Source organism: Acartia tonsa, chromosome 13 (genome assembly GCF_053477335.1).
Source record: "Acartia tonsa isolate MP-2025a chromosome 13, ASM5347733v1, whole genome shotgun sequence".
NCBI lineage: Eukaryota > Metazoa > Arthropoda > Copepoda > Calanoida > Acartiidae > Acartia > Acartia tonsa.
The window spans coordinates 44,676,550-44,698,695 of record NC_137272.1 but is presented as its reverse complement, the minus strand read 5'-3'; the positions used below and the strand labels follow the sequence as shown (position 1 = coordinate 44,698,695).

Sequence of the window (22,146 nt, the reverse complement as noted above, 5' to 3'; positions counted from 1 at the left end):
TAATTCATGTTTCCCCCATTTCTAACAGTCAGAGACATTTTGATTTGTAGTGAAGCTATGCTACTAGTAAACCCTTTCATTGCAGGGATCTAAAGGGATAAGACAATGGCCAATAAATAGATGTACATCTCCAATGATGATACCTAATATTACACCTTCTGTAGATTACAATTAGTAGTTGAAACGTTTGAACACTCATCTAAATGAACCAAAACATAAAATTTACCCAAAGTTGTTAAGCCAACGAATAAGAAAAGGTTATTATAAAACTTTGGGGACTAGTGTAATGAACATCCCAATGTCACTCTCTCTCTGTCTTCATGGACACACATATGTATATATCTATATAGTTGTTATGTATCGCATTATATTATAGACGGCTTTCCGCTGAATTTGAATTTCCAAATGTGTACACAGTTTCCTCGGTGTTTCCTCATCCTATCTCAATATTTACTACTAGCTAAAAAACTTTAAAATCAAAATTTGAATATATAAACGATCTATACATTATACATTCAAATAAGTTTTTCAAATTTAGATCTTTTTGGAAGTTTGAAGCATTTTTAGCGAGTAGTAAAATATTGAGATAGAATGAGGAAACACCGAGGAGACTGTGTACACATTCGAAAATTGAATTTCAGCTCAACTCTCCTGCTATACCCACACTCTCTCTTACTTATCCAGGGAGGGAGGGAACAGGGGATTGTAAATAAGACTTGTACCCAAAGTTTTATAAACTTTTGGGTACTTTTATACAAAAACTTATGCTGAGAGAATGAGAGTGAATAGAAATTTACCCTCTATTGTCTTATCCCTTAATATCCCTGCACTTGCCCAACAAGTCTTTTTTACTGCCTAATAAAAAGAATCATAGTGTCCAAATTTATGATATTTTAATTTTCTAAAATACATGTATTATATCTGTAAGCTATAATACAAAGTCTGTCCGTGTATCTGTCTGTCCATCCCTTAAGATCCCAGCAACCGCTGAGATGATTGGGCTACACTCTTCAGGGAATGTAGATACTGGTCCTGTGGTGGTTTTAAGCTATTTTGGGGTGGGACACGTTTAACGTTCTCAATAAAAAATGTAGGAAAAACATTCTATTATTATAATGTATTGTAATATCTCTGATTGTCTTTCTGTTCCATTAAAGCTTAAGATCTTGTTAACCGCTGAACCAATTGGATTATGTAACATGTAAATATATAATATTTTATTGGGAAAATGAACAACTATCCAAAATAAAATTTCATTTAACAAAATAAAAAACAGAGGTAAAAATTTATTATAAATATGTTTTAATTTGGCAACCTTAACAAGCATTACTATACTCTGACTCAGTGCTTTGATTGCTTTATAAGTTGAAATATCATTCCAGTTTGTCTTTAGTTTATCACAAAAGAAAGAATTGAAAATAGTTTACTATGTTAGTCATAAGATTTGTTCAGACTTATTTATACATTTATTAACTTATTGTGTGATTTGCAGTATAAGGTACAAATATTTATTTATCCCATCATATAAATAAAAGTTTTCTGCGGATATTAAAATAAAAAATTAGATTAAAACTATTGCTAATTCTTAATTAATTGTTAGCCCAGAGTTCCGGGCTATCAAAATTGGTGTTAGATTTAGAGTTTTTTATTTTAATATTCGTGGAAAATTTTCTGTAATGTGATATTTCAGAATGCCTGAGAACTGGTTCTAATCCAGCAGATAAAAATTGATTTTGAAGTCATACTGGAAATATTATTAAAATTAAGGTATCTATAAAAAATCATATTATCCTATTATATAATCTACTGGCGGTTTCGTCCCAAGCCTCTAAGGGCTTTGCTCCAAGAGTTATTAAGAAGTCACCATCATATATGTATATAATTTTTTTAAAGGGGGGGGGGGGGTGATTTTTTCATGGGGGTTTTGCCTCGAGGTTGGGGTGGGTGTTCTCCCGCCCCGCTTATTTGTTTTAGTTAAAAAAATTGTTGGGGGAAATTTTTTCGGGGAGTGGGGGTTTCTCACCCCCAAGATTATAGACTAAAACTACCACAAGACCAGTGGGTGTATTCCCTGAAGTGTAGAAACACAATCAGTTCACATGTAACTGAGATCTTAAGCTGTATTAGTGCATGTATAACATATTTGTTATTTTAGTTGTAGAGAAACTTTGCTTCTAAGGAATAACTTGGCCTTGGTTTTATCTTCTGTTGTTAGGTAAGTTGTAAAATTATTCATTTTCATTAGTAGCGCAGCTACTCGTTAACTAGGACTCTCCGTTCCTCTAAAAAGCCTTTTCTCTCTTTTCTTTAAAATTAGCTATTTATGTATGTATACTAATGGCTACGAATTTTTTTTTTTTTTTTGGGGGGGTGTTTAGTTGAAAACCTTTCCAGGACCTATAATAAGTTTGAGAGCTGGGGGGCAGAGGATTTACAACCCCCCACCCAATCTTAATAGAAAAAAGTAGGAAAAAATTATACAGGGAAAATTTTGTGAAATACGAAGCTATACAGGATTTCTCAGAATGGCTGAGAACCGATTCTAATCAAGCATAAATTAATCGGTAAGCCATACTGGAATTATTATTATTAATGATTATTAAAAGTGTACATATATACAAAACCCTATTATCCTATTCTTATAATAAATAACAGGATGTGTGTTTGTCTGTCTATCTTAACTGAAGGATCTCGCTAACCGCTGAATTGATCAGGTTCTCCTTAACAGAGTAGCTTCTCATATGTCCCGGTAAGGTTGATAACTATTTTAGGGGAGGGTACCACGACAAGAAATCACTGAAAATCTAAATTTTTTTTCATGTAGAGACTTGAAAGCAACATAGAAATGTTATGTATTATAAAAAAAACATTTGAAGTGCCACTAGAGGCCTCTAGGGGCGTAGCCGGAGGTTTCATAAAAAGTAGTAAAGTTTTTCTGTCTGAAGATTAAGATTTCAATATTTACACTTAGTTCTCCATTTTAGCTAAGCTTTACATGCATTGGGTTGATTTAAAGCTATTTCATTTAAGAATTTGGATGGTTTTAGGCTATTTTTCCGTTATTAGGATAATTTGGCTCTGGTATCTTAAAATTTGATTATCCAGATAAAAACAATTTATTGCTCCTTAACAGGGACCTAAAGATAGATGACCGATAGATTGATGTACATCCCCAATGATTTTGAACAAACGCCTTGTATAGATTAAAAGTATTGGTTGAAACGTTTGAACACTCAACTTAATGAATGAACCAATAAAAATTCACTAAAGTCCCCAAAGTTGGTAAGGCAACAAATAAGAAAACATTATTATAAAACAAGTGTAATAAATAGCCCATTGTTCCTTTCTCTCTCTCTACTACATATATTTTTATCCAAAGTGTTGATAACTTATAATGTTGTTATTATGATACTTACAAACATAACTATAATAAACACATCTAACATATAAAAGTAACAGAATGTTTGTCTAGCTCTGTGTCTGTTTGTTTGTATTCAAGTATTTAGTCAACCGCTGGGTTCTCCTTTGCTGTAAAGCCTGTTATAGGCCATAGAAGGTGTATAATTATTTTGTGAAAAAAAATCTTTCCTCCTTCAAAAAATTAACTTTTTCTTTTTATATTTTACTCAATTAATTGTTCTCAATTGAATCTATGGCTTTATAAAAAATTAAACTTTTCTATAATTAGGTTCGGTCGGTCTGTAAAGGATAGCGCTCATTGTTAATTTGGGTATGTTAGGGCTGGTTTTTCAATTTCAAACTTTTTATAATAAATCCTGTAAAATGTACAATTTAGAAAGCGCAGCAACTCAATAATTTTCCAATTCAAATGAGTTTGTTACAATGATTCCTAGGACAACACCGTATGATATTTCAAGTAAAGCATTTCTGTTATTAAATCCTAAATTAAATTGTGTTCTTTAATAGTGTCCTGTAAATATGCAATTTTGCAACAAATTAAACTAAAATTTTATTTAGAGTTTAAAATTAATATCCTGCTTATTAAGTTCTCATACTCTAGTGTTAATGTTCGTTTGTCCTTCCGTCCAATTCTAGAGCTTCGCTTTCATGGCATTTAATGCAAAAGAGCGAAGGAGGAGGAGTTGTGTACCCCCCTCCTCCCACTTCCACCAACCTTAGTAACATTTGTAATTATCATTCAGTTTTATAGGTAAGGCCAAGGTCTTAGATTTGAGATACTTATTTTTATTTTGTTATAACCCTTTTGATTCTTTACCCCCCCCCCCCTCCTCCTTACCCCTGTAAATATCTGTTCACGCACTTGGTTGTGAATATTAAGATATATAAGTTTTCCGGAATTTTAAAGTTAGGGGGAGATTTGAAATCTGCATCAAATTTTAAGGATTTTTTATAAAATTCGTTTTTTCTATAATTCTTTATCTAAAAGCGGAAATGCATTTTAAGTTAATTAATTTTGACATCTGTGATTGGTGGATTTAAAAAATATGCGCTCTGATTGGATGTCGTACATCATTTAACCAATTAGAGCGCAGGTAGTTTAAAATCCACCTATCCTATTGGTCAAAATTAATTAACTTAAAATGCATTTCCGCTTTTAGATAAAGAATTATACAAAAAACGAATTTTATAATAAATCCTTAAAATTTGATGCAGATTTCAAATCTCCCCCTAACTTTAAAATTCCGGAAAACTTATATACCTTAGTGAATATGTATACACACAGAGAGAGAGAGAGAGAGGGGACAATGGACTGTTTATTGAACTAGTCCACAAATGTTTTGATAACCTTTTCTTATTCGTTGGCCTAATAACTTTGGGGACTTTTTAAAGAATTTAGATTGTTTGATTCTAAATAACTAATTTTGATCTACAGAAGGGGTAGTTTTGTGTATCATCATTGGGGCTGTACATCAATTTATTGGCCATTGTCTTATCCCTTTAGATCCCTGTTGTATACAGCAGATATTTCATTTTTTGTTGAAATAGAGGCCCTTATCCATTCCCCTTTCCCCGGTAAATATCTGCAGAGAGAGAGAAGACAATGGGCTGTTTATTACTCAAGTCCCCAAAGTATTATAATAACATATTCTCCTTCGTTGGCTTGACAACTTTGGGTACTTTGATTGATTGACTCATTAAGTTGAGTGTTTAAATGTTTCTGTCATTTTAATCTACAGATATTTTTGTGTATTATCATTTCGTATGTACATTAATTTATCGGCCATTGTCATATTCCTTTAGATCCCTGGCCCATATGCCTAACCTAAATTTAGTATACCACAACATATATTTCAATTGAAGATGAAATAATAAACTTGAAATGGGCCCTCACACTCCCCACCCGTTGTCTGTGCCGCATCTGGCTTTTAAAAATTTCATTTTGTTTAGAAATAACACTTACAAATATTATCCTTATAATAAAGTAACAGGATCTCTGTGTGTGTGTGTGTGTGCAACAAAGGATCTTGCTATCCTCTGACTCTAGGGGCGTAACTGCTAGTCTTTATTATTATGGTACATAGTATAGAGTACCAAATTTGTTAAAGTAAATCTTTTCTACATTAAAGGATTTGCTCTTAATCTCGTCCGTAGGTATAGGATGGTTCTTGTTGTTATGAGGCATGTTAGAATCATCCTAAGGTTTTCAAACTTTTTTTCTTTGACTATATCTCTGACATGAAAAATTGAAGCCTAAAACCTGGCCTAGATTATTAACAAACTCTCCTAAAAATTCTACTAGCGGTTTCGCCATAGCCTCTAGGGGCTTTACCCCAAGAGGTAATTTAAAAATAAATACTAAGTACCTCTGGTGCTGCAACCACCTATGTTAAATTAACTGACTAAAAAAATGGGGAGGGGAATTTTTTTTTGTTTTTTGGGGGGTTGAAGTGTCCCACCCCCCAAGAAAATAGCCTAAAACCACCATTGGACCTGTAGGTATATTCCCTGAAGAGTAGAATCCAATCGGTTCAGAGGTTACCTAGATCTTAAGAGACGGACAGACAGACAGACATCAAGCTACTTTGTATTATAGACTAGCAGTAGCGCAATTAGTATTTTAGGGCCCTGTAATTAAAAAGGTGAGAGAGAGAAAGAGGCATAAAATAGCCTAAAACCATCACGGGAACTACAAGAAGCCTCCCTTAAAAGAAAAACTCAATTAGTTCAGTAATTGTTGACTTCTAAAACCTTAGAAAAAAAATAATACTAAAAGTAACAGGATATCTGTCTGTTTCATTGTGACTGTCTGTCTTTACACCGCTGAACCGTAATGGTTCATCTATTGAAGAAAAACACCTAGGATACATATTTATTCTTGAAGTTATGTACTTTTAATAAAATAACACATACACACACACTTAATTCTTATGCTCACCCACTCACACACCCATTCAATTATAACGAAAAACACACACACACCTCTAAAGCACAATCACACAAACTTACTTACATACACACACACACACACACAAACTAAACAATCTACTCACACACCCACAACTCACAAAATTTCATTAAAAAGTGAAATGCTTTTTTTAAGAGCAAAGCTTTTCTATAATTAGGCTCGGTCCGTAACGGTTAGCTCTTTTCGTTAACTTTGGCATGTTAGAATTGATTTCTAACTTTGCATGATGATTCCTATAACAATTTAGAAAGCATATAAACTCTATAATCGTTACCTGAAAGTCCGTGGGTTCATGTAAAACAAGCTGATTTTTAATAGTTATTTCTCGCATCGTATTATAAACGGCTTTCCGCGGATATAGAATGTACATTTATAAGATTAAAACTAGTTTTTAATCTTATGATTGTACATTTCTATATTCGTAGAAAACTAAATATAATACGATGCTAGACATAGTTTTTTCGTATGGATGTGAACCGGTTCCTATCCACCGGATTTGAATGAATACGAGAAATATTTTTACAACATTTTTTTGTATGATATTCATCTGATTTTGGAATAATGATTCTTAAAGGGAGTGTAAACATATTAATTTCTTATCTGATTATCAAATCTTAACATTTTCTAAGCACATTTCACTACACTGATCAACCAAAACGTCCTATCAACAAAAATATCCAAGAATAATGCCTTGATTTTATGGTATTTTGGGAGGAAAAAAGTAAAAAAAAGGGAAAATCTGAACGTTTTTGTTTCTTATGATGTTTGAAGGGATATTCAACTTGTCATATATAGTTGAAACAATTTACTTACTGTTAAGGATTTATTTTTTGATATAAATTCCAATTAGTTTTTTAATAAAACGTAGTAATTAGGTAAAAAAGTTCTATTTTTAATTTGTATTATTGACAAAAAATACCTCACTGTCTACAGAGGGTTGAATTTCAAAGGTAATTTAAAATAATAATATCCTTTTTTATTGTTTATAAAGAAATATTGTACCTTTATTATTTACAAATTTGTAACTAAAGGTGGGCGAGAGTTGGGCCAACTAAAGTTACTTGGATACTAATAAAAAACCTGTTTCTAGCTTTGTTATTGTATTTGGTTTTCAATAAAAAATATTGCTTATTTTATCAATTTCTAAGTAATTATACATTTGTTTAAAGCAAGGATTATGTCAAATGACAGCTTAACCATTAGGAAAAATAGAGAACTATGCCAAAAAGTTTAGTTTTAGCTATAGATGGAGAAAAAGACAATTAACTGCACATTTATATAGTCCGGAATTTTTTTCCCCAATCTTGGACATGATAAAAATCGGCGGAAAAAGCCGTTTTTTAAGGAAACGAGGGACAGTTTTGCCCCATCTTTGAGATTATATGAATGAGATGATGTTAAGGTTTGATAATCTGATGAGAAATTTTCTCGTTTACAGTCCCTTTAAGACAACAAGGTAAAGTATAATAAGAGAGGCAGCACTAAAATCAAGCCCTAAAAAGGAAAGTATGTCCGTTTACTGTATCCTATATTTACACAATTTTGCAACAAATTTATATACAATTTCATTTAGATTTAGAAATTAATGATCTGCTTATCAAATTCTAACACTCAACAATATTTATTGTTCAATTGCACTTCTATGTAGGTAGTATTTCTAAGATATAAATCTTGTTATACTTCATTTTATTTAAGGATGACAACATTCATAAAAGCAAAGCTATAAAATAAAAAGGAAGAACAAAAGAACATTAACACTAGTAGAGTGTCAGAACTGAATAAGCAGAATATAGATCTACTAGCGGCTTCGCCCCTAGCCTCTAGAGCCTTTGCCCCAAGTGGTGATCAAAAAAAAATTTGGTGAAATTCGTAAAAGGACCAAGGAATTCTTCAGCAAAAAATGGGGGGGGGGGTGGATTTTTTGTTTTTTGGGGGGTTTGGGGTGTCCCACCCCCCAAGAAAATAGCCTAAAACCACCACAGGACCAGTAGGCGTATACCCTGAAGAGTAGAATCCGATCGGTTCATTGGTTACCGAGATCTTAAGGGACAGACAGGCGGACAAACATCATTCTACTTTGTATTATCTATAATACAAAGTAGCTTGTCTGTCTGTACGTCTGTCTGTCCCTTAAGATCTCGGTAACCACTGAACCGATTAAATTCTACTCTTCAGGGTATATACCTATTGGTCCTGTGGTGGTTTTAAGCTATTTTCTTGGGGGGTGGGACACCCCCAACCCCCCCAAAAACAAAAAAAATCCCCCCCATTTTTTTTTCTTTTTTTTTTTGTAAGAAATATCCTTAGTCCTTTGTAGAAGATTTCCTTTGTGGAAGATTTCCTTTGTGGAATATTTTTTTTTACAAACTTCACCTTACACTTTTTTTACCATCTCTTGGGGCAAAGCTCCTAGAGGCTTGGGGCAAAGCCGCTAGTCTATAAACAAAGTAGAACGATGTCTGTCCGTCTGTCTGTCCGTCCATTAAGATCTTGGTAACCACAGAACCGATTGAATTCTTCTCTTAAGGGTATATACCTATTGGTCCTGTAGTGGTTTTAAGCTATTTTCTTGAGGGGTGAGACACCCCCAACCCCCCAAAAAACTAAAAAAAACCACCCCCCAAAAAATTTCTCAGTAACTGCTGATCAAATTGAGCTCTACTTTTCTGGGAATATACCTACTGGTCCTCTGGTGGTTTTAAGCTATTTTCTTGGGGGTTGGGACACCCTATCCCCCCAAAAATATAAAAATCCCAACTTCCAAAATTTTTAAATTTTTTTTACAAATTTTAATTTTTGTGTATGCGAACAACCTAGGTTAAATTTTTACGAATTGAAATTTTTGTGTATACAGCAAACAACCTGGGTTTAATTTGTAGGAATTGAAATTTTTGTGCATAAAGCGCACAACCTGGGTTTAATTTTACCACAGAGTAATTTAACAAAGAATAATTTTTTTGAATATTTCTATATAGGAGGGTTGACTTCCCATTACTTCATAGGGCGAAGCCCCTAGAGGCTAGTGGCGAAGCCGCTAGTATATAATAAAGTATAAACAAAATGTGGTTGTTTGAAATACGTCTTCATTAGTGAAAAGCACAGACAATACTGATTATTTACATGAAACAACAGTTATTAAAGTGGCTGTGAATTTGCAAATAACGTTATATATATAGGTAGATAACTGACAATTGAAGATAAATCTTTAAAAATATTGCCTTAAAAAAATCACAAATACCTAATTAGATGAAAAAGAATTTTCAAATTTTGTGAACAGTTCAATACCGTGCGTATCATTTTTATCAAAACAGAATAATAAATGCATAAAATACGAACAATGGCAGTGTTTTATAGAGAATTGCATTTAGAATAGGTAAAACATTGTGTGTTTTTTTAAAATGTCATTTAAAAGTAACATACATGACAATAATTTTTATGATAAAAAATGAAAAAAATAAAAATAGCCAATGGTTCGAAATTTAAAATCTATTTTACTGTCACGGGATTTCCTCTCTCTCTCTCTCTCTCTCTCTCTCTCTCTCTCTCTCTCTTTCTCTCTCTCTCTCTCTCTCTCTTTCTCTCTCTCTCTCTCTCTCTCTCTCTCAATCGATTGCTCTCTCCATACCTCTACCTACCTTGGTAGCTCAGTGAGGGTGTCGTGTGTGTGTTTGTGAGTAATGTACGTAGTGTATGTGTGCGTATAATGGGAATAATATAACAAAACTATCTATCTATCTATCTATCTCTCCACCTCTCCATCTCTCCATCTCTCCTCTTTCTCTCTCTCTCTCTCTCTCTCTCTCTCTCTCTCTCTCTCTCTCTATCGCTCTCTCTATAACTCTACCTACCTTGGTAGTTTAGTGAGTGAGTGTGTGTATGTGAGTAATGTACGTAGTGTGTGTGTGTGTGTGAGTAATGTACGTAGTGTGTGTGTGTGTGTGAGTAATGTACGTAGTGTGTGTGTGTGTGTGAGTAATGTACCTAGTGTGTGTGTGCGTATAATGTGAGGTATTCAACAAAACTCGACATATTTGAGAAGATTTGTAAAGAAATAAAAATGAATATTTTTATGTAAATATTATATACAGCTAAATTTTTTGCTGAATATGTCCGGCAAATATTATTTGTTTATTCTATTTAAACAATTCAATTCTTAAATATCATTCTTTCTAGGGATTTAAACAATTTTCCTATTGTCTTTATACCAACTGAAACATACCGAAATTTGGTTAATGATTTATAAATAAACCAAACTTTTTCATTAGATTTTAAAGAAAGTTCGAAGACAAATATTAATAAAGGTTTATTACAAAATTATTTCCTAAGTATTGATTTTTTTGTTTTTATCTGCAAGCGAAGAAATGGCTTATTTTCTTATAGTTTAATTCTTGCTTAAATTGTAACGTTAACTTTGTGTTGAATTGCACTTGGCATTTTAATCTAATTTTTTTCTAACTTCTTGGAGCTTTTAAGAAATTATTCTGTGGTGTATAGTTGGGAGCCAGTTCACTGGCAGATTAGGGATGGCGGTCAGTTTGGGCAGCAGAATTTTAGCTGTCCTGCTACTTTAACATATCCTAAATTGGTTATAAACTTTCCTTGGATCTTACATGCTACAGACCTGTGCTCATGTTGTCTGTCTGTCTTTTTGGCATTTCTAACAACTTCATAAATATTTAGTAAAATGGTTTTGCTTAATAATAATCTACATAGACCCCGTCATAAAGCATTTTGGGCCAGAGGTGGTACTCAACCTTAGGATTTTTTAAAAGAAATATAACAGAACTTTAAGTTAATTTAAGTATTCTTCTAAATCTCCTTAAATTTTAGGCAATTCTGTTGACAACAGCGATTTCTCAAAAATTTTGGACATTGCAACAAGCATAGAAACTAGAAGTACAGATACTCCAGTTTCACTTGCTACCAACACAACAGATGGCAGTACTCTTGCAGCTCAAGGCGAGAATAAACTTGTTTGCAAAGAAAGAATTTATATCTGTTTAAGGTGGGTCTTGCTATAGTATAATAATATAATAATAGTCTTTTATTGGAATTATCAGATTGATATTATCTGTAGCTAAAGGTTTCCCTGACAGCGGCTAATAAATTTTTTAGATCCAGCGCAGTTCATAGTAAAATGTTCCTCATTATGATTATCTCTAAAAACCTAGAACACTTGAACTTCACTAGATCCATTTTTTGTTACAGGGAATGTTTTATATATTATTTATAAAAGTCTATATCAACTTTAGGTTTGAAGAAATATGTCAATTTTGGACAATACTAAAGATTAGAGGAAAAGCCATTTGATAAAAAAAACAATTTGCTATAGCTTAGGGAACATAGATTTAAAAATATTATAAAAATGGTTACAGATGTTATTGTGTTAATTAAAAAAAGATTTCAGATCATGGAAAAAAAACAAAGTCATTCCTAAATTAGGACAGAAGTCACCTTCCTAGGAAGGACATAAGTAGCCTTCCTTAAGTGAGAATTTCTTAGATGAAGGGCATAACATGCCTCCCTTAACAAGATTTTGCAAGATTGAGGACATAAGTAGCCTCCCTTCACCTCACAAAATCTTGCATAAAATTGGTTTTTGGTCCATCACATAGCAAAATATTGGAAAACTTAGCTTATCTGTCCTTCACATAGCTAATTCTTGCAAAACATAGCAAATTCTTACAAAACATAGCAAATTCTTACAAAACATAGCAAATTCTTGCAAAACACAGCAAATTCTTACAAACCATAGCAAATTCTTGCAAAACATAGCAAATTCTTACAAAACATAGCAAATTCTTGCAAAACAGAGCAAATTCTTGCAAGACATAGCAAATTCTTGCAAAACTTAGCAAATTCTTGGAAAACCTAGCTTTTCTGTCCTTCACATAGCTAATTCTTGCAAAACATAGCAAATTCTTACAAAACATAGCAAATTCTTAGAAAACTTAGCTTTTCTGTCCTTCACATAGCTAATTCTTGCAAAACATAGCAAATTCTTACAAAACATAGCAAATTCTTGCAAAACAGAGCAAATTCTTGCAAAACCTAGCAAATTCTTGCAAAACATAGCAAATTCTTGGAAAACCTAGCTTTTCTGTCCTTCACATAGCTAATTCTTGCAAAACATAGCAAATTCTTACAAAACATAGGAAATTCTTGGAAAACTTAGCTTTTCTGTCCTTCACATAGCTAATTCTTGCAAAACATAGCAAATTCTTACAAAACATAGCAAATACTTGCAAAACATAGCAAATTCTTGCAAAACATAGCAACAATTTGGTGTGACCTGGTGTCCTTGTTAAGATTTGGGAAATGGTTTGAATCCTTAGTAAATTTGGCTAAGTCCAAAAATTCTTTGACACTTAGAATATTTTCGCCCTGTTGTCCTCTTAGTAGGTAGGCTTGGTATCACCTTTGAACCATTTCCCAAATCTTACTGTTGGTACCAAGGACACCAGGTCACAATTTCTCCATAACCAGTGGTTGGATCGCTCTGAAAATTCGTTTTTGAGTTTGGGACCCTATTTGGAAGAATTTGCTATGTTTTGTAAGGATTTGCTATGTTTTGTAAGAATTTGCTATGTTTTGCAAGAATTAGCTATGTGAAGGACAGAAAAGCTAAGTTTTCCAAGAATTTGCTATGTTTTGTAAGAATTTGCTATGTTTTGCAAGAATTTGCTAAGTTTTGTAAGAATTTGCTATGTTTTGCAAGGATTTGCTATGTTTTGTAAGAATTTCCAATATTTTGCAAGAATTTGCTATGTTTTGTAAAAATTTGCTATGTTTTGCAAGAATTAGCTATGTGAAGGACAGAAAAGCTAAGTTTTCCAAGAATTTGTTTAGTTTTGCAAACATTTGCTCTGTTTTGCAAACATTTGCTATGTTTTGCAAACATTTGCTATGTTTTGCAAGAATTTGCTATGTTTTGCAAGTATTTGCTATGTTTTGTAAGAATTTGCTATGTTTTGCAAGAATTAGCTATGTGAAGGACAGAGAAGCTAAGTTTTCCAAGAATTTGCTATGTTTTGTAAGAATTTGCTATGTTTTGCAAGAATTTGCTATGTTTTGCAAGAATTTGCTATTTTTTGTAAGAATTTGTTATGTTTTGCAAGAATTTGCTATGTTTTGTAAGACTTTGCATTTTTTTGCAAGAATTTGCTATGTTTTGTAAGAATTTGCTATGTTTTGCAAGAATTAGCTATGTAAAGGACAGAAAAGCTAAGTTTTCCAAGAATTATCTATGTTTTGCAAGAATTTGCTATGTTTTGCAAGAATTTGCTATGTTTTGTAAGAATTTGCTATGTTTTGCAAGAATTTGCTATGTTTTGCAAGAATTTGCTATGTGAAGGACAGAAAAGCTAAGTTTTGCAAGAATTTGCCATGTTTTGCAAGAATTTGCTATGTTTTGTAAGAATTTGCTATGTTTTGCAAGAATTTGCTATGTTTTGTAAGAATTTGCTATATTTTGCAAGAATTTCCTATGTGAAGGACATAAAAGCTATGTTTTGTGAGGTTTTGCTATGTGAAGGACAGAAAAGCTAAGTTTTGCAAGATGAAGGACATAAGCAGCCTTCCTAATGTAAGAATTTGTCAGACAAAGGACATAAGTCACCTTCCTTAAGTTAGATTTTGTTAGATGAAGGACATAAGTAGCCTTCCTTAGATCAATTTCCAGTGATTTCTGTCCTAATTAGGAATGACTTTGTTTTCTTTCCATGATCCAAGATTTCTATTGTATAGAAAAGATCCAAAGTTACTTATGCTTTTTTCTAATCTTAGTCTTGAATCAAAATTGTTTTTTCATTTAGAGATGGATGAATTAGGCAGTGGAACTGAAATGGATGGAAACACAGGTTGTACAGGTCCTGGAGATGATACTAAAAAGGTTTGTATTTTGTATTTTATGGTGCTAAAATTTCTGGTATTAGTCTTGTTTTACACAAAGATATTTTGTAACTTTAAAATCATTCAAAATTAATAAGCTACTATAATATTCCAAAATTGTAATAAATATCATGAAGTACCAATCAACTCTTATTACCCCCCGGCAAAAATAAAAAAAAAAATTTTGTTTTTTTTTTGGGAGGGGGTGGGTAAATACCCCTTTACCCCCTCTTCGACTTTCTTACTTACATGGCCACAAGACATTCAAATTCATAGAAAATCTTCTACCATTTTTCTGCTTCTTCAAGGCAAATGCCAAAAAACCATCCATAACTCCTACATTGAAAATAATGAATTTAATTTTTATCTATAATACAAAGTAGCTTGATGTCTGTCCGTCCCTTAAGATCTCGATAACCACTGAACCGATCGGATTCTACTCTTCAGGGAATATACCTACTGGTCCTGTGGTGGTTTTAGGCTATTTTCTTGGGGGGTGGGACACCCCCAACCCCCCCAAAACTGAAAAAAATCCCCACCTCAATTTTTTTCTTCAATTACTTAAAATTAGTGGTGGAGTGGGGGCTTCTCATCAGGTACTTAATTTTTTTAAAAATTATTTAAAATTTGTGGGGGCATCTCCAGAGATAATTATTTTTTTTCTTTAATTAGCTCTTGGGGCAAAGCCCCTAGAGGCTAGGGGCAAAGCTGATAGTATAAATATATTTCAGTATAGATTTAAAATTACTTTTAGTTATTAGTTTTCAAGAAATTAAAATTCTTAAAATTGAAATTTGCTAAATTAATGGGTAAGTAAGTGAACACATCATTGAACATGATAGTGTTATAGTCATCCATTCTTTATCAAACAGGAACATATTATTAGTATAACATAGTATAAGGGTTAATATAGTATAAATTTAGGATGAACTTGAGATGGAGTCTAGAGATCCTTCCATGTGTACTTGTGGATTTCAATTTGGAGTTTTCTCTATATCATCAAAAGATTCTCAAACATCAAATTTGGCTGAAAAATTAAGTAAAATGAGTATAAACTTTCAAGGCCCTGCAGGAGACAATAAAAGAATATTAGTCAAAGAAAAGATTGATGAGATAAAACTGAAAGTTGCTGATTATTATTTTGATCCAAAGTGTAAGGTTATAGCTATTCCAAATCATTTTGTAACACCCAAGAAACCAACTGTGTTAGGAAAAGTGGGGAAGGAAAAGCAAGATGCTCAGATTTTGGATAAATATCTTGAGGAATGTTTACATCATGAGCTTGTCAATGCAACAAGAAAATCAAATATGGAAGCTTTCATCATGAACTCTTTTCAGGCAGCTGATTGTATTCAACAATTAGATAGTAAAGGGAAAAAAAACAGAGGCAAGGATAAATTTGCTGAATTTAATGAATATGAGAAAAAAGTGAAGGAGATCCTTGGCATAGAAGATGTTGAAGAGGAGAAACTGAAGTCTTGTATTGATGAACATTTGAAGTGGAGGAAAAATCCAATGGAATTTCAAGGCCCAGAAAACTGGTTGTTTAAACAGGAATGTTCATATTTCACATGATAGACTATATATTTTGTCCTTTAAACCTTAGATTAGTGTCAACATTCAAGGCTCAATTATCTTTTATTTTGATCTTAATTTGAGATATTTTTAACTTAACATACTTTTTGTCAAATTTTCTAAAAAATTCTTCTTTTGGCTTTTCATTGTTGTTTCTCTTTTATTCAATAATAATATTATTAATTATTTCAACAAATAAAAAGATTTGAAAAGTGTGAAATATTAGCTTTATTTATATTAGGTGTTTAAAAGTCAGATAGACAGAAAACGTTTCAATAATGAATCAAAGCCAGAGGAAAAAGTTGTTGAAAACAATCAATCTGATTTTCAGAAGATTATCACTAACAGCTCTATTCAAGATCCTTGTTCTTCAAGTCCAAGTTCTAAAAGAAAAATTGAAAATACATTCCTATACAAGATACCTGATAATAAACTAAGAAACTATTACAAGTATCAGTTTTATAATTTTAGCCTTCAAGAAAAAAAAACTGAATGGGACACTATCATGATAATTCCTAAGCATAATGTTATCATCAATATAGAGGTTAAACTTGGACCTAAAGATCAAGGAGATAAACTTAAACTACTAAAAGATGCTTCAGATCAAACTAAACAGCACTTTTCTTTCATGCAGAAATTATTTGGAGGAATGCTTTCTAAAGATTGGATGTTTGTCAGGGCTGCATGTATTCCTTATTTAGAGATTGTTGAAGGTGCAGAAAGACCTTGTATCAACTGTCAGCAATTTATTCTACAAGATGTTGATGATGTAATACCTTGGTTGAATCAGATATTTGACCACAAACTTGTTACATCTGATAATCATGATCTAAGAGTATATGAGGATCTAGTTGCTGAACTGATATTCCACATTTCTATAAAAGAGTCAAGTAGATTTAATCAATTGATATCTGATCCAATAATAATTAGCAAAGAAGTTGAGAAAGCATTAACAGGAAAGTCTGATGGAATATCAATAGATAATAATGTTCCTGTGTACATGCTTAACAATGAACAACTGCAAGCAGTTAACTCACCATCCAAGTTCCTTATCATAGATGGTGACTATGGTACTGGAAAAACATATGTTTTAAAGGAAAGAGCAAAAAAGTGTGCCACTATTAATCATCAAGATCTAATATTTTACATTGATTTAACAGCAATAACAAATTATGATAAAGAAAAGAGTTCTACATCTTATACATCCTCAACATCCTCAACATCTGTTATGGATGAAATGGCTAAGGTGGAGTTTAAATCTTATCCTAATGTAAGTGTTATTACTATTAGAGATCTTACTGGCATATCTAGAAATACTAGATTTACAAAACCTGAAGAAATAATGTATTCAATAAATAATTTCCTTAGAGACAATCTTTGTGATCACCTATTTATTGATGAAATGATAATTGGAAGTTTTAAATTTCCTGGCTCTGTGAAAACAATTTGCATGACTATGAAAGTAGATGATGGCCTTATGAAAGATAAATCAGAGTGGATAGAAACTATGATAAAGAATCACAATGCTCTATGTTTTAATCTAACAAAGAACTTACGAAACAGCTATCAAATATATAAGTTTTCTGAAGCTTTCAATCCACAAACTTCTCCAAAACTTCCTGACAATAATGTCATTGGTAGCCATATTTATTACTATCATAATCGTTTTGATATTTCACCTAGTTTATTAGCCATTGCTGCTATAAAAAAATATTTATCACTTCAACCACAAGAAGGTGTAGTTGTATTAACAAATTTATATTACTACTCAATGTATGATTTGTTAAACCAACACTTTTCCTCAACTAGACCAGTTGTGTCAGACTTCAAAGCATATATGAACAAACCTGAAGGAATATTAGTAACAAATGTCTCGGAATTCCAGGGTGCTCAAGCTAGGAATGTTATCATAATTAATGATTTTGCAGAAGAAGGATATCCTAGTGTCTTGATAAGAAATATGATACTTAGAGCAATGTCATTTGCGATTGTTATTTCATTTTATCGTCCCACAGGAAACAAATTTGGTGCAATTGTAGATGAAAATTTACATGAATATATTTATACTGACAGAGAAGCTATAGATTGGCGTCACTATCACAACAAAGAAAAACATGATATTAGTGCCATTACTATGTCAATAGTAGATAAATACAAACTATTGGACAAGGATGAGGGCATTGTGATTGTAACTTACAAAAGAATTTCTAAGAATATTATGAAAGAAGCAAATACAAAGGAGTTTCTTAGTTTAACTGAATTAGAAAGAGATGAACAAGCATGTAAGAAAATTGCATTAGAAAACAAAGAGCTTTATAAAGATTTAAAGAGAAATATTTCTAGAAAATATGATGAAATATCTTGGAGCTACCTTGATGAGCTTGAAATTAGAGATCTAGTAAACAAGCCAAGACATATTAATTATATCAATATTAATTATTACTCAGAATTTAATTTTAATGAAGCAATGAACATTATTGTATTTGCTGATGAGAATATAGATCATAAACATGGATTTGAAGCTTGGGGAGACGAGACTGATTTAGATTATTCAGATATAGAGACAAGCATAAATTTCTTTTGGAGTAAGCCTGACAGAAATAGATGTGAAGCACTTAGCAGAGATTTTATCTGGGAATCACAACCAAAGTTTGCAATAATTGTTCATGATGGTAAAATAGATGCATTTAGTCAACCTAAAGAAGCTCTCAATCTAATTGAGGATGATAACCTGCATGAATACATAACTAAAGAAAACACAAACCTATTGATGGAGGAAGAACATACAACTAAAGAAGTAGAACAAGTCAACAACCTTCCAAGTCAATAAGAAAACACAAGAACTGTATTGTTTTTTTTTAATACCAACTCTACTTATATTCCAGAAAAATTTGTATATACTTTAATTTTTTAATGATAATGTATTATATAATATGTATATTAGGGAAAAATAAGAGCTTAAAAATATCTTTTTTTCTATATTTATGACTTCCACTACTCTATATTTTATTTTGTTTACAAGTGGTTGTGATTTATAAAGATTTTAGGGATTATACATAGTTCTACAAATTGTTTTCATTTAATAGGTTTTTTGTAAACAGAATGTCTTTTAATTCTTCTTTATAACATTAAATTTATATTTGATGGGTTAGAAGTTGCGTGATTTGAATAAAAGTTTGCGCGTTTTTTTTTACATTTAGATTTGACGTAATTTAATTACCACTGAGAATCTTGTCCATAGGTAGATTCTTATAGATATTTAGCTTCAGATAAAAATCTTATTTTCTTTATATTATACTAACGGCTATGCTACTAGGGGCACTGGAGAAGGGGGGAGTTGAATTTGATACTTAAAAAATATCTTTTTTTTATAATTATGACTTCCACTAGGGGGATTGCCATTTACACATCCAGCAAATTTAAATTTGTGTATCATCATTGGGGATGTACATCAATTTATCGGACATTTTCTTATCCCTTTAGATCCCTGTTATCAGTGTTTTGCTATATAAATTGTAAATAACTAAATAGATACATTTAACAGTTAGGGAGTTGAATCCATTTTTATAGAAGCAGAAACATAATCTATGATTATGGTTTGGACCCTCTAAAACTATAATCTACCCTTCCACTTTCCCCTCTCTTGGTGAAGATATCTTCAACGCCGATACGATTTTTGAAATGTAAGATTCCACTTTCAATAGAGGCGAAACTGGAATCATGGTTTACATTTTTAATACCTATGTTTCTTTAATCTTCCATTACTTTTTTAACATCGGCATAATAGAAATGTACCATACTAGTTTAAAATTATGTCAAATGTGAAAAAAAGCATAGATTTTATATATAATTTAAACATTGTTGTATATTCTTAATTAATAAAACAAAACATACAAAGAGCCTTTTATAAAAGATGTTTTGTTTATTTAAAAAATACTTTTAAAAGTGTATCAAATAAGTAATCAAAATTATTTTAAGAAAGTTGTTTATTAATTAATTCAATTGTATATATTTGTAATTTTTTTGTTCAATTTATTTCATCTTAATATTTCCCTAGTAATCTCTCACCGTGTAAATAAGCACTAAAAGTTTAATTACTTATCTAATTGTGCATTTTTGAGGTAAATTACTGATCAATTACTGAACAATTTGGTCTGATTTGTGAGTTAAAAGTGGATGGAGTAAATAAATGGACATTTATAGTAAAAGTTGCTTGTATCAGTTGAAGTGAAGAAAAAGAAGGAGGAGTAATAAGGGGGGGGGGGGAAGTTCTGACACATTTGCGTAAACCTGGTGTATAGGCTTTATCTTTGGACTGAGAGGATAGGTTATTAGGAATAAAATCAATCTTATATGATGAATTTCCCTTAGATTTAAGATTTTTTGGATAGTCCTCCAGGTTCCGGAGCTTCAGGCCTCCAGGTGGTCTCTTTACAGATAAAAACTTAAAAATAAGATTTTTTTTTGAAGAATTAAAGGTTAACTTATAAAACAAAATATGCTTCTTTTTGATTGTTATCACATATTTGAAGAAAAAACATTCATATTTTGTCTCATAAGCTGACTTCTAACTCTTAAATTTTTTTTTTTCATTTTTACCTGTAGAGAGACCACCTTGAGGCCTGGAGCTCCGGAACCTGGAGGCCTATCCAAAAATCTTAAATCTAGGGGAAATACATCATATAAGAATGATTTTATCCCTAATAACCTATCCTCTCAGTCTGAAGATAAAGACTATACACCAGGTTTACGCAAATGTGTCAGAACTTCCCCCCCCCCCCTTAATCCCTTCCTTCCTGTAAGCAGTTTATGACGAAAATTGAAGATTTGGCCAATATAATCCAAATAAGCAAAAATTTTCATCGATTGCTTAAAAGAAATTTAACATAAAAAGGCATGATTTGGTATATAAGCCAAATAAGCAATAATTCTCATTGATTGTTTATAAGTAATTTATCAAAAAATAGTATGATTTTGTATATATATAATTCAAATAATTTTCATTGATTACTTAGTAGGGGTGTCATGCTTAGTGGTAGCACACTGAGCTACAGTGGTGAGAGTTTAAGTTCAATTCTCTGTAGGTTGACTCTAATTTCTCATTCACAACATTAATCGTGCACCATCCCCTGTTTGTGTAAGAAGGGGATTATTGAGTAAGTTTGGATACCTAATAGTCACTTACTTACAGTACTACCCTTAACCCAAGCTCCTCTTTGGAGAGCATCATTCATTACCGTGACTTAATTTGGGACATCTGCCATATTCCGCAAGGGTAAGGTAAGAGTAGATCTCATGAGATAGCAAGTCAAGTCAAAATGTGCTTGAACATGGAGCTTGATAGCCCTATTTCTATGGAAAAGTGTCTCAGCCTACTCCAGGTCAAAATCATACAAAACTATGGCTAATCAATCAATCAATCAAATTGATTACTTATAAGTATTTTATCATAAAACAGCATGATTTGGTATATGAGCCAAATAAGCAGTAATTTTTATTGATTGATTATAAGTATTTTTTTTCGTAAAATTACCATGATTTGGATAATAGCAAAAATTTTGATTGATTGCTTGAAAGTAATTTATCAAAAAAAGGCATGATTTGGTATATAAGCCTAATAAACAAAAACTTTCATTAATTTCTTATAAACAATTAATCAAAAATTTATAATTAATTATTTTTGTAAAAATGAAAGAGTTAAATTTTCTTGCATTAGGGTGAGGGCGGGCTAAACCGGTAATTTTTCAGTTTTTGAAGAAAGAAAATATTTTCTAATGAAACCAAGACCATTAGAAAGCTTATGGAAAAGACTATCAGGTTATCCTAGGACTTTTAGAAGTTTGATATAATTGGACTCAAAGTCGTTACCGATTAATACCCCACAGGGGGGCTAAACCAAAAACATTTTTTTCAACCTAAAAAAAATCAATGAAAAACTGCCAATCAGACATTATTAGGTTAGGTTAGAGGGATTATCCATAAAAAATTTCATAATGATTAGACTATTCCTTCTATGTCAAAAATCATTTTTTTTAAAGATGTGAAATTTTGATTTTTTTGCAAAAATTTTCTTGAAAAATAAAATATTTTCATACTAAAACACTGTCCTACCTACTTTTTGGCCTAATTCTTAAAAAGCCCATATTGAATTTTGGAAAACCTAAAAATTGACCTTAAAAATCAAATTTAAATTTTTTTTCAAAATTACCTGAAAATGCCCCGCCACCAACTCTGGTCAATTTGAAAAAAATATTAACTCTATTTTAAAGCTCTCAACCGATTTGAAAAATAGG

At 31.8% G+C, this 22,146-nt stretch overlaps 2 protein-coding genes across 11 annotated transcripts in view; one reads left to right on the top strand and one right to left on the bottom strand.

Moving 5' to 3' along the window:
• Window positions 1-22,146, bottom strand: part of Vha44 (V-type proton ATPase subunit Vha44) — a 328,302-nt gene that overhangs the window by 100,865 nt on the left and 205,291 nt on the right. The gene's annotated exons all lie outside the window — the stretch shown is intronic.
• LOC145335329 (uncharacterized) lies at window positions 1,375-15,853 on the top strand. Its single transcript, XM_080181064.1, has 6 exons — window positions 1,375-1,498; window positions 1,691-1,767; window positions 2,156-2,215; window positions 11,219-11,393; window positions 14,203-14,279; window positions 15,203-15,853. The coding sequence occupies exons 5-6, from the start codon at window positions 14,205-14,207 to the stop codon at window positions 15,851-15,853; spliced, it is 726 nt and encodes a 241-aa protein (XP_080037190.1). The 5' UTR covers window positions 1,375-1,498; window positions 1,691-1,767; window positions 2,156-2,215; window positions 11,219-11,393; window positions 14,203-14,204.